Source organism: Berghia stephanieae, chromosome 7, assembly GCF_034508935.2.
Source record: "Berghia stephanieae isolate SIO BIC M18660-M18661 chromosome 7, UCSD_Bste_1.3, whole genome shotgun sequence".
In the NCBI taxonomy this organism is placed as follows: domain Eukaryota; kingdom Metazoa; phylum Mollusca; class Gastropoda; order Nudibranchia; family Aeolidiidae; genus Berghia; species Berghia stephanieae.
Window position 1 is genome coordinate 26,841,726 of NC_088366.1, and position 13,053 is coordinate 26,854,778.

Consider the following 13,053-nt stretch of genomic DNA (forward strand, 5'->3'; position numbering starts at 1 on the left):
GAAGATCAAATCCACTCTGCTGAATACACTCATCCCAACATCTCTGTACATTACAATTTCTGATCACTTGACCACAGGGGATAACATCACCTGAGTGGTAAAAGTTTCTTTCACGAACCTATCACAAAAATAGAGAACAAGAAAGAAAATCAGGGACTCTTAAGAAAATATAATAATCGGTTCAATGCAAGATACAGAGAGGTCTGTCCCTCGAGATGGCCCCAAGAATATCTGCTGACAGGACCAGTTGCAGATCCCTTGCATCGCCTCAAGTGCCAGGGGCCTGGAGAGGATTGAGTGAGTGAATGAATGCAAGATAGTATATATGTGACCGAACTCCTAAAATGGTATTATGTCGAGTGGTTTAGATTATGGAGATTGAATTTGAAGACAAAATTTTAAAAAAAACTTTGGTAAAGTTTGTTTTATTGTAGAAAATTTAATAACAATTGTTATGGTGTGATAGATTTAAATGCCATTTTTATCATGAATATTCTAATTAACTTTTCGACATCTGTTCAAAATCACCCTACATTGTACCAGATACACGCTGTGAGTCACAAATTAATAGTCACAAAATAAATAATAAAGTATGAAATAAACAAGAAAAAAAAAGAAAAAAATTGCAGTAAACTAGATACAACCGGTCAATGAGCTTGAATTCTTCATATCTCTCCAACCATCACAAAACAGTATAGCCCTAGAAAAAGCACAATGCTAGAATTGGATCTGAAGCTTAACTTATAAAGTTTATGTTCAAATGCATTATCGTTGAATGTAAATTATTTCTTAACCTTTAATGTATATGTTGCCGCTTGAAGCTTGAAACCATAAATAACAATGTGAAATTGAATGTAAGCTTCAATTTAATATACGAAAACAAATAAAATGAACGTTTCGGGTTTCCACTTTATCAACAAAACAGGATGAATGAAACACTACAGACGAATGAGATAATTTGGTAGTGGCGTTGTCACTTCCATTTTATCTGTTTTCGTATATCAAATTGAAGCTTACATTCAATTTCACATTGTTATTTATTTCTTAAACTTTAAGAAATGAATAGGTAGTTTCTTTTTCTTGTTTTTTTTCCTGACCTGAGACTGAATATTATTCTATCGAGTTCATTTCTTTGTAACAACATACTAGTTTGGTGGGTCGTATTTATATAAAAGAAGACCGCAGATTTATAAAAAGCTCTAGATCACTCAACACTCCTGTCGCGCCCCCCCCCCCCCCCCTGACATCCTTTTACCCCAATTTAAGGTAGACCGTAATCTGGGCGATCCAATGTGTCAAAGACACGAGAGGAACTGAGGTCTAAAGACAAAGCAAGGGACTGTATTACTACTGTCCTGATTAAAAATGGATTACTGCGGTTATTTACTTTTGACCATAATACTAAACTTTAGATTATTGATCAATAAACTTCACTCCTCTCTCTCCCCATCTCCTGTCCCCTTTTCTCTTTTTCTATCTTTTCTCTTTCTTCTTGTAGGGCGGGTGAATTAGGTCCAAAAAACCCTTGAATTGTGCAAATTAATATTGCAAGCATGAAAATTACATAATATATTGTAGAATATAAAAAATACTGTAATTTATGCTATAGAACCACTCTGAGAGATCAGGATTAGTTGAGATACAAGCTTTTAAAGATTGGAACATTTTGAAATGGACGACAAAAAAATTCGTTCAATCCTAATGTGTAAATATTCAAAACAAGGCGACCCAAGATTGATTTACGTCATCTTTGGATTCTCATTGGTGACTATTTTTAGCGTCAAACCGGATGTTTTCCTTTCACTCAACTTTCGATTCACGAACAATCCAAATTGTTTAATCGTTAATCTTATTCAATTTTGCTAATTTTGAGGGATTTCTATCATGCAGAATTCTATAATGATAGATTTTTGTTTATCTGATTTAGCAAGTATAATCAACTACACTATATGTATTTACGCAGTTACTTCTATTTATAGTTGTAATAGGAAACATTTAAGTTCTAAAACGGAAACGTTATTAGTGATTGCCAGAGTGGTTCTATAGCAGATGGGTTTTTAATGAGTCTTGGTAACCTGTATGCAAATTCTCATGCTTTCAATCCGAATTTGCACGGTTTTAGCATAATTCCCCCCTCACTATTACCTTATTTCTTTCTTTCTTTCTTTCTTCCTTCTTCTTCTTCTTCTTCTTCTTCTTCTTCTTCTTCTTCTTCTTCTTCTTCTTCTTCTCCTCCTCCTCCTTCTTCTCCCTTTCTTTTTATTGAATAATGTTCACCTGTTCATATGGAAGTTGTAAGACATCAGCCACATGGGATATCCACGACTCTGCCATGGCAATGGCTTGGGGTCCCCCAAATCCACGGAAAGCTGTACACGAGGAGAGGTTTGTCTCACACAGATGGCCTCTCATACAGAAGTTGTCTATTTTGTAGGCATTGTCGCTGGTCAGTAGGGCGGTTTCCAAAACCTAAAAGACAAAAAGATCTGTATAATCGTGATCTGCCAATTGAATAGATAATATTGATCTACCCCTCCCGTTGGAAAACCCTATCATTTCTTAGTAAATACACAATCGTTGAATAATGCTTTGAAAGCGTTGATTAAAACTTTAATTCAACGATTGCAGATTATTTTCGCACATTTTAATGGTGTGAAATTAGGTAAAAAGAATGACTTTTATTTTTTCGTCATTTTAAGGTTAATTCAGTGCTGAGTGGGTTGTGGTTGATAGTGCTCAATTCAATGAAACAACTGATCTCATTACTTGACTTGTTGAATACAACTTACAATTTGTCTTCTTTCGGTGACCTGGCCTTGTATTTTGACGTAATTGTTTGGTCAGTGCCAGCTGTAGGTAGAATGAAGTTGACGTCAATCGGTGGTCTTTGTTATTGTTGTTTGCCATCCGCGTTTATGAATAATTCTCACTAAACTGTATCAACCAGACTATAAAAATTTAAGGTTACACAGAGTTTTGTGTGTTGGTCCGTTATATTTCCGGGTGGCAATGTTGTGGGCTTCTTAGCCAAGCGCATATTGTCTATAAATTTACGAACGCTGGTTCAGAGACAATTGAGTGAGAACTTGTTACTCTACAAACGGCATTAAAACAATAACAAATGACCGATTGACATCAATTTCATTTATTCTATAAATGTGATTTGTCATCTTCTACAGTTTGACATAAAATGAACAAAAAAAAAAAAAATCTTACTGCAGGAGAGAGGTCCAATGTACAACCCATATTCAAGTAGATGTCTGCATCTAGGGCTGTTAGCTTGCCATCTGGTTCAAAGCCAATCTGAATAAAGAAAGTACAGATCAACATAAAGAACAAACACTTTCTTCCATATTATGTTAACCTCTGATCAAATTTACGTTTTAATAGTTGTATTAATAAAAATAATAGCTGTATAAGGAATGAGATTAGCGGAAGAGTAGCGTCCCTTGATTGGACGTCACCTTACAGAGAGAACGTCAAAATGGGTTTGCGCATGCTTCTCTCTCGTCCTCGCTTTCGGTGAAGTGTCTCATGTCGCACAACCAACATGACGTTCTCTCTCTAATAACTTTTCCGCTCGTGACTTCCAATCAAGGGACGCTACTCTTCCGCTAATATCATTCCCTATTTAACCTTCTTTCAAATTTCAACAGCGTGATTTTTTTGTTTGTGACATTTATGGGTCAATAACTTGATATAGCGGACACTTTACAAAACGTTGTTGGAGATAAAGTGTGTATGTGTGTGTATGCGTGTGTGTATGTGTATGTGTGTGTGTGTGTGTGTGTGTGTGTGTGTGGGGGGGTTATGGTAGCTCTAAGACTACCCTTTTACCTCGCCACATACCAGTGTGTCACATTAATCAAGTCACGGATACAGATGCTACAATGCCGTGCCGAAGTAAAAAGTTGTTCTTCCGAGCCACCTCCATGGTGCCGGCGTTTATCCCGGTTTCTATATCGTGAAACGAACAATAGCAATCGCTTGATACCCTTGATAGGACGCTAGTCTATCGCAAAGTACTTCCGCCCCCCCCCCCCCCCCCAGATCTAGCTGATTCAGCTATTCAACCAATCACTGTCGGGTGGACGGGCAGGTCCGAAAAAAAAAAAACCATGGCTTCAACCGGGATCGATAATGGTCCCTATGAGTGTGCAGCGAATGCTCTATCAACCGAGCTATCAGGGACTCCGTTCGCTGAAGTAAACTGACTATTAATCTTGAGAACAATTCTACTTTAAATTGACATTATAACGTATTTAGACTTTAGAGAATAGGTCATTAGATTAATAGTCATAGTTTTCCTGCGGTTGCCTTGCGTTTCATGAATGTAACGTGCTGTAAATTGTCAGATACAGGCCAACACAAAGATCTAGGACACACGAACACTTTATATTATTTCTGATACCCCCCCCCCCCAACCCCACACACTAACTTGCCATTGTCTTTTAAATTTTTATATTTAAATTAAAACAAAATGTTAGATATGTTTCTATAATTACCTTGTATTTCATGTATGTAGGATGCCGTGTGCCGGTCAAACACATGTCAACATTGCGATCCAGGACACATCGCACAGGACGGCCAGTTCTGGTAGAAATATTAGAATAAAAAAGTGACCTTGGATTTATAAACTAACCATAGAATATTCTGAAGCCCTCTACGTAGTTCGTTTGATTTACGTCTAATATCATTCGAAGGAAAGATTTGATAAGAAATATTGCACGGTACAGATTCTCATATTCAAATGTTCTATTCAACTCTCCACGTTGGACGGGCTTACATTTATTTTGAAATAGAAGGGACTAAGGATGCTTAAATCTTAACATATAGTTCAATGAAGCCCAAGTCGTATCTTTGAAAGCTCTCTTGGTAATGGTAGAAAAGTCTGCTCTCAAAACAAATTTAAAAAGTAAGAAAAAAAAAAAGATTCGTGCTTATTAGGCCCATCGCCTCTCAAAGATATTGTAATGTGTTGAGATAAAATTCGAAAAGTTCATCTTAGATTAAAATAATCATAAATTGAAAATTTTAGCTTTTGACTTTTTTAAAAATTAATTATACAAATTAAACACAAGTTCAACCTATTCGATTACCACCATCTAAATTGCCTTCACCGAATACCGTTTTTGAGGCGTTGGGTTACAAAACAATAACTTCATCTGAAAAAAAAAAAATGCTACCCACTTCAATGCTGCAACAGCTGTTGGTAAAACTAGGCTTGCATTCCGAGACTCTTTGCCACCAAAACCACCACCTTGAAATAATAATAATAATAATAATAATAATAATAATAATAATAATAATAATAATAATAATAATAATAATAATAATGATAATATAATAATAATAATATAATAATAATAATAAATAATAATAATAATAATAATAATAATAATAATAATAATAAAGTAATAATGATAATAATAATAATAATAATAATAATAATAATAATAATAATAATAATAATAATAATAATAATAATAATAATAATAATAATAATAATAATAATAATAAAATTAAAAAATATATAGGTGTCATTTACGAGAGTGCTATTAGAATTATTTACAATAATGATATTGCTCTTTTTATGGTGCTCGGAATGGGAAGTTTTTGTTTCACATGTAAAATTGATTTCAAAGTAAATAAATACAACGACATGTTCTGAAATCCTATCTACTAGTTTTTAAGTAAAATGTATTAATTTATTTTTAAAAAAAACATTATGAGCTGTTATGAAGCGCACTATCGATTCACTTCTTGAGCTCAAAACGTTTTACAAGAGTAACCAAGCCAACAGCAACACTTAATTACATGAAGCATGGGACTTGTCGCTAGTAAGGCTCCTCTTCCGTACTATAGAAGAAACACGTTTTAAAATAAATTGGGCCAGACAACTTGTCCTTCAAATATCCATCGAATTAAAATGGCCCTCATCTTGGCAAAATCTCTCAAACCTGTGATTTTGTGAAATCCCAGGTTTGAGACATTTTGCTAAGATGAGAAAAATTTTAATCGATTGATATATATAACGGATGAGTTTTCGGGTCAAAATTAATTCTAGATTCGGGTTTTTTTTACAGAGTACGGCAGTCCTGCATCTCATTATTGCAGATAGACTTGTATGTTACGATTGAAAAAAACAACAAAAAAACAAAACAAAAAACAACAGAGAGAGAGAGAGAGAGAGAGAGAGAGAGAGGGAGAGAGAGAGAGAGAGAGAGAGAGAGAGAGAGAGAGAGAGAGAGAGAGAGAGAGAGAGAGAGTATTTAATCTTGTAACATGGCAGATTTAATTTCATGTTTTTGTTTATTACAAGCACACAATTATTTGTTTAAGTGACGTCCAAAGCCATTCATCTTACCAAGTCTTTTGACATGAACGTGTATTTTGTTGGAAGGGAACCCCAACGCTCGTCTGAGGAATTTCTGGAAGGTAAACAAAAAGCATTTGTGTGTAGATCTAAATATAGTAAGATGTTGTAATGGATATTATTAAAAATTTACTTCAGAAGAGGAAGATTGTAAATATAGATGCAATATCACAAATAATGGTTACAAAACAAGATGGTAAGTGACCAACCTTCTCAAAACGCAACGCGATGAATTGAGCTTTGAATTTTATTTATTTATTTTTTTTTAAAGGGCAGCATGGCTCAGCGGTTCGGTCTTTGCTTCGTACCCAAAAGGTACCGAGTTCGACAACCCGCCCCGTTGGTTGGCTTTAGCAAGTCACTTCGCCTTAGCTCACTTTGCGGCGCTGCACCGCGGCTGACGCCTGGGTTATTCCAGTCTCCCCTTGGAATATACCCTAAAAGAAAAGTTTTCCTTGTGGGGATGAATAAAGGGATTTAAATTTTTGTAAAATTTTAATTTAAAAGAGAATATAGAACTTATATGATGGGAAATACGAAATTTGATTTTTTCAAATTGCAATATGAGAAACTGTATCTATTCTGTAATATAATGAATGGAAATTAACCCTACATTTCATATTCCTGGTTATGGATTGGATTTCGAGCAGCAAGTTCATCACTTTTACAATGTCAATGATAATGCACTCCGATGGGAAATAGTATGTTACAGATCCAATAATATTATTTAAAAATTCCAATTAGAATAAGGAAAAAAAACACACAATTATTTGCTTTAATTAATTAGACAAAACAAGACATGTCTAGCCTTCTCGAAAATGTAAACTGACAGTTACGACGTGATTCTTCATTTGTAACCCGATTCGGAATAGGATTCAATAGTCTGATGTCACGTCCGCCCAGCAACGAGCAGCTTCGTTCTAAACAAAGAAAATGGGTACTTTTTATTCTTGATGCTGGCTCGAACTTTTTCGCATGTCATGTGATCAGAATGTATAAAAGTCAAAACATGATTAGATTTATGTTTTTATCATCTGGATACACTTTTATGCTTGTCGCAGAAGTATTTCATAAGGGCGTCCGCCATTGTTCCAATAGTTAAGAGCCAGTTACCAAGTTACTATGCGTCATTACGAGGGAAGTGACGTCGCAAAAAGATTCATAAGAGATAGTTTAAAGTAGAGAAAATTATTCTTTCTCGCAAAAGGATTCACAAGAGATAGTTTAAAGCAGAAAAAAAGTATTCTTTCTCGATAAAGGATTCATACAGTTTATCCTGATTTCTGTGGCGTTAAATGGACCGTTACCATTGCGAGCTGCCTTTTGGAGAGAACTCAAGCTACGTGCACATCCTTTGTAGGTCTGATAACTGAAGCAAGTTACAGGCTTGATTTAACATTGTTGTAATGAAAAAGATTTTGCGTTTGTTTGAGAGTGTTTCCATTTGTGCGGCTATGTGGTCAAGTGGTATAACACTCGCTTTTGGACCGGAAGGTCCTGGGTTCGAGCCTCGCGCTCGGCGCATAGTTGAGTTCTTGGAAAATGCCCTTTACTCATATTCTCTCACCGTAATCAGGTGTAAAATGAGTACCTGGCCGTTAACAGCGTTTTCTTTATCTGAAAAATTGTTATATCGCCTAACAGGAATCATGTCCCGTCCTACATGTTAAATGTTGCTGTTGACCAGGGACCCTTTGTAAAGCGCTTTGAGCACATTTAGTGGATATTGCACTATATAAAGCTCATTTTTTTAAAATTACAAAAATGAGCTCAAAATTATTTTGAGTATCAGATCTGCAGATAAGTATACGTCGGACTCAAGCCAATCGCAATGTATGAAGTCCATCACACAATATTTGACAGCATTCTTTGATGGTGAGAAAAGGCCTTACGAATAGATCAACTATAAAGTAGAACAGAAATCAGTTCTCTTGCTTGTGAGGTCCTATTAGAGCTATCGAGATCATCAGGTTGTTTCGTGAGGCAAATTGACTCACATTGCCTTTCAAATGGTTCTATATTGGGATCAGAAAATTGAATATTTTTGTTCTTGTCAGTTAAAATATACCATTTTCATTCTTTTCAAAGAGCCATAAAAACGTGGCCAAATATGTATATTTTTGACTAAAAATCATTTATTTCAGCAATTTTATCATTCTGAAATAAAACCGTTTTGAGGCGAAGGGTCACAAATAACTATGAGGCAGTTGGAGGGGGGGGGGGGGGGGGACAAGAAGCTGTTTCAAAAAGACCTGGCCATTTCGGTGCCATTCTCGTCTTTTAAGAAACTTCAACGGTATTGCGTGTAATTGATAACGCCATGAGTGATAGTGATAGTTAAGGTATAATATTCTTGGGTAATACACTTTGATTGGCTATATTTAGAGAGTGATGGGTATTATATATATTGTATGACTAGATTTGTTAATTGCGAAAAGGATGCTAAAGTGTAAAGGTATTATATTATATGTCTTCATTTGTGCGTAATTATTGGTTTATGTCATTTATTTATCTCTATCATTAAAAGTCTTAAATAAAGCGGTTTATCGGATTATGGCCGTAACGCGACTTTTGGGAAGAAGCAGATGATTAACCACTGATGGCGATAGAAAACGTGATAAGGATGATTTTGATGCTGATTATGATGATGATGATGATGATGATGATGATGATGGTGATGATAATGATGATGATGATGATTATGATGATGATGATGATGGCGATGATGATGATGGTGATGATGATGGTGATGATGATGACAATGATGATGATGATGATGATGGATAAAGATGATGGATAGAGATAATGGTAATGATAATTTTGCTGACTACGACGATACAAATAATTATTGTAAAGGATGATGATTTGATCATGATAATGATAATGATGATGCTGCTGCTGCTGCTGCTGCTGATGATGATGATGATGATGATGATGATGATGATGATGATGATGATGATGATGATGATGATAAGGACATTGATGGTGATATTAATTGTGATAATAGTCATGGTAACGATAACAGTTGAGATTTATACTGCTTTTTTTGCCAGTATTACTACAGAAACGATAAACAGTCATTTCAATTGATTACTTGCATCTGTGTAGGGGATTGAGTGGTTGATATAACCTCAATCTCAGTACCGCCATCCTTTGGATAGACTACACAACCGTTAGGCTCCAAATAGAAATGTTCTTGGGCATTCACGTGCATCTCACCCTCCACAACGTGAGCACAGGAGGAAAACACGGACGACGGATTACCTCGTTTAACCTATAAAGTGAAATATTATATCAAAAACAAAGGAAATGTTATGTAATCAAGATAAACACATCTTCATGCAGATAAATTACAATTAAAATGTATTGATAAAAGTGTTGTCAAAAACATGCATATTTTCCTTTTTGAGGTCTCGTAACTCAATGGAAATTTACTTTTAAATAAAGAAAAGAAAATCAGAAACAAAACAAAACAAATCAACCCCTAACCCAATACCTCCCCCCCTCCCCCCACACAAAAATAAATAAAATAAAAATAAAACAGACAAAAGAAAAACAATACAAAAAAAACAACCAAAAAAAAAAACCACAAAACAAAACTAACAACAAACAAAGAGAAAAACAAAAAAAAAAAAAAAATTGAAAAAAAACCTGAGCTCTATTACTTTTAGAGTTTATTGAAATGATTTTGTTATCCGCTTTTACAGATTGCACACAACTAAAGCTTAAAACATGTCTATAAAACAATTCATTCATGAATTAACAAAGAGGAAATAGAATCGATTTAAAACAAAGGCAACAATATGTCCTTATCTAGTTACTATTAGAAGGGATGTTACAACTACTTCAAATTAACGTTCAATGTAAACAGGATCAACACCTACTCTGGCGTATTCTGGAAAAACACATATTTAAAAGTTTGGCCAGAAAACTCGTGCTTTTAATATCGATCGATTTAAATGACTCTAATCTTGGCAAAAACTCTCAAACCCCAGACTCCGTCCTTCAAAAATCGATCGATTAAATGACTCTCATCTTGGCAAAAACTCTCAAACCTGGGACTTCGCCGAAGTCTGGGTTTGAGAGTTTTTGCCAAGATGAGAGTCATTTAAATCGATCGATATTTGAAGGACGAGTTTTCTGGTCAAATTTTTAATTAGGCGTTTTTCCAGAGTACGGCAGAACTGCTCAAGTGAGCAAACTTGAGGTGACAATCTTGTTGATTGAAAAAAAACAACTTCACAAGTATAAGAAATTAAATTTGAACTCGGAATATCCTAAAGATTTTGTGCAGCGCCTTATAACCTTGAATATCCTCTTCCCCCCCCCCCCCCGCGACCATAATTTGATATATTATTCAATTAAAGTAACTTCTCACAGTGTATCCTGTCGGGTGAACGGTTCCAGCGTCGATGGAGTCCTGAATTGTCATGATTGGTGTGAAATCTTCCATAGTGATATCCACTGCCCGAGCTGCTCTTTGGGCAATGGCTGGACTTGTGGCTACAACAGCACCGATCACCTGGCCTTCATGGATAACCTGAACGATTGCCAAAAAAAAAGTGGAAGATTTAAACAAGTATTTGTGACCTACCGCCTCACAATGGTATTATGTTGGAATGATTAGATGTTAAAAAACAGTCACGAATCTTGGGTTTACTTTATAAACTTACGTTAGGGCATTATGAATAGTTGAAGGAAATACACTTTTGGTAAGAAAAGGCAGAGGATACAACACCAGAGAGAGAGAGAGAGAGAGAGAGAGAGAGAGAGAGAGAGAGAGAGAGAGAGAGAGAGAGAGAGAGAGAGAGAGAGAGAGAGCTGAGTTCAAATCTTTTTTGCTTCGTAGAAAACAGTCTTAGAAGAAACCAATTGAGAAGCGTCGCTGACGAAGGTCAAATAACAACAATACTGAGCGCCAAGCAATTTTGTGGTATTGTGGTAGGTCCCTGGTTCTAGCCCAGCTCTCTGGAAACGCAAAAGTTGAGTCCTCGAAAGAGGTTCTTTACTCACATTCTCTCATCATTCTCTGGTGTAGAATGAGTAAGAGCGTTATCTCAGCGGAAAATAAATTGAAATGCGCCTCACCCACAGTTCGTCCCACATATAAAGTATAGTTCTTGGCTCGACACCCCTTGTAAAGCCCATTTAGCACATTTATTGTATATTGCGCACTATAGATGCTCAAACGTTTATACAATATTTACCTTATCTACAGCAAAGACTCTTTCCATGATATCCCACTCGTTGTTGACTGGTACGTCTCGATGGTCCACAAATGTCACCACTCCGTCTATTAGCAGAGCGGGGCTTGGGTCCATTGATACGATTCTTGCATGACTTTTTGTGCTGGTCACCAAGCAAACAAACAACTCCCCTAAAAAATGAAAAAAAATGTATGGATATAGCTATAATATTGATGACAGCAAAGTAAAAACTCTGACCAGAACACGGAAGAAACACGCCGCGCTTAAATGTGGTTTTAAATCTTTATTTATTATTATTTTTTTTTCGATTAAAATCGTATCCTTGCACCAAGAGGCATACCTTCAGTGACCGGTATATCATCCATGTACAATGCCTCTCCTGTACATTGCATCTGGGCTGCTCTATGCACGAGAGGTTTTCCTACAGTATCATAGACACCTGTTGCTTTGTTAATGGAGTAGAATTGACTTCCTTCACTCTCTGCACGATCCTGAGCTTGACACATTGTGTCTGGGTCGGGCATTTTTGCATTCTGTCGAAAAAAATAAGGTTATGATTAAAGGAGAGTAGGATGTATATTATCAAGTGATATCGTGCACTGCTGAGAAAGACAAATGAGCTTAACATTCCTTTCAACTGGACGGCATAACATTTACTCTGTGATGCTAAGCTATTAGCTATGTTTTCAACAAATTTGAGAAAATAGCGAGCTATTATTTAGTGCTATATACACTTAATATTCCAAAAGCAATTACAAGGTATTCCAAGCCGTCAACAACAATTAGAATGGTGGTCCCGATAGCTCAGTTGGTAGAGCACGCGCTTCACAGAAAGAGAGCGGGTAAAGTCGAGATAATTTTTTTCTGACCCCTTGTCCATCCAGCAGTGATTGGGTAGTTAGTTCTGTTAGATCTGGCGGGAAGTCCTTCACGATAAACTAACGTCCTATCTAAAGATTAGCAAGCAATTGGTATTGCCCGTTTCACGCGATAGAGACCGGAATAAATTCCGGCTCCATGTGCCTAATGGCTTTGAGGAACTATCATTTTTACGAGATTTGACGCTTATAACTATCTATAAGACGCTGTTACGATGATTTTTTGGGTATTTTTTAAAGGTTGCAAGCTAAGTAATCATTTTACACCTAAAAATTGTGATAATTCAAGCAGGTAATGCGTTCATTTCAAGCCTTTTAAAGAATGCTGCTAGCCATAAATGTTAAATTTCAAAACTTGCCCGGGAAATACCCCAAAGAACACTATTGTAGAATCGAAAGAAAAAACTGAGGCAGAGAGTCCTTCGGTAGGCTATCATCCCACCAAGACTTCCGGCTGAAAGTTGAAGGTCAGACGACAACATGGAGTCCGAGCAAGCCAATTCTAACAATGAGGAGTCCCAGATTCTGAAAACACGTCAATAACATATATAAATAATTAGGCAATGAAACAAGTATCGGTTTTGATTAACAG

The 13,053-nt window shown here is 36.0% G+C and overlaps 1 protein-coding gene across 1 annotated transcript in view; it reads right to left on the reverse strand.

Annotated features, from left to right (window-relative positions):
• The window catches only part of LOC144976974 (xanthine dehydrogenase/oxidase-like), a 74,180-nt gene that overhangs the window by 17,245 nt on the left and 43,882 nt on the right, over positions 1–13,053 (reverse strand). The window contains exons 16-26 of the mRNA XM_078921630.1: positions 12,821–12,986; positions 11,924–12,116; positions 11,584–11,753; positions 10,755–10,916; positions 9,471–9,650; positions 6,368–6,431; positions 5,191–5,260; positions 4,506–4,593; positions 3,217–3,303; positions 2,278–2,469; positions 1–118 (exon numbers count right to left, since the gene is read on the reverse strand). The exon at positions 1–118 is cut by the window's left edge and continues 28 nt beyond it. Of these exons, the coding sequence (XP_078777756.1) occupies positions 1–118; positions 2,278–2,469; positions 3,217–3,303; positions 4,506–4,593; positions 5,191–5,260; positions 6,368–6,431; positions 9,471–9,650; positions 10,755–10,916; positions 11,584–11,753; positions 11,924–12,116; positions 12,821–12,986 (1,490 nt within the window). The remainder of the gene's footprint in view (positions 119–2,277; positions 2,470–3,216; positions 3,304–4,505; positions 4,594–5,190; positions 5,261–6,367; positions 6,432–9,470; positions 9,651–10,754; positions 10,917–11,583; positions 11,754–11,923; positions 12,117–12,820; positions 12,987–13,053) is intronic.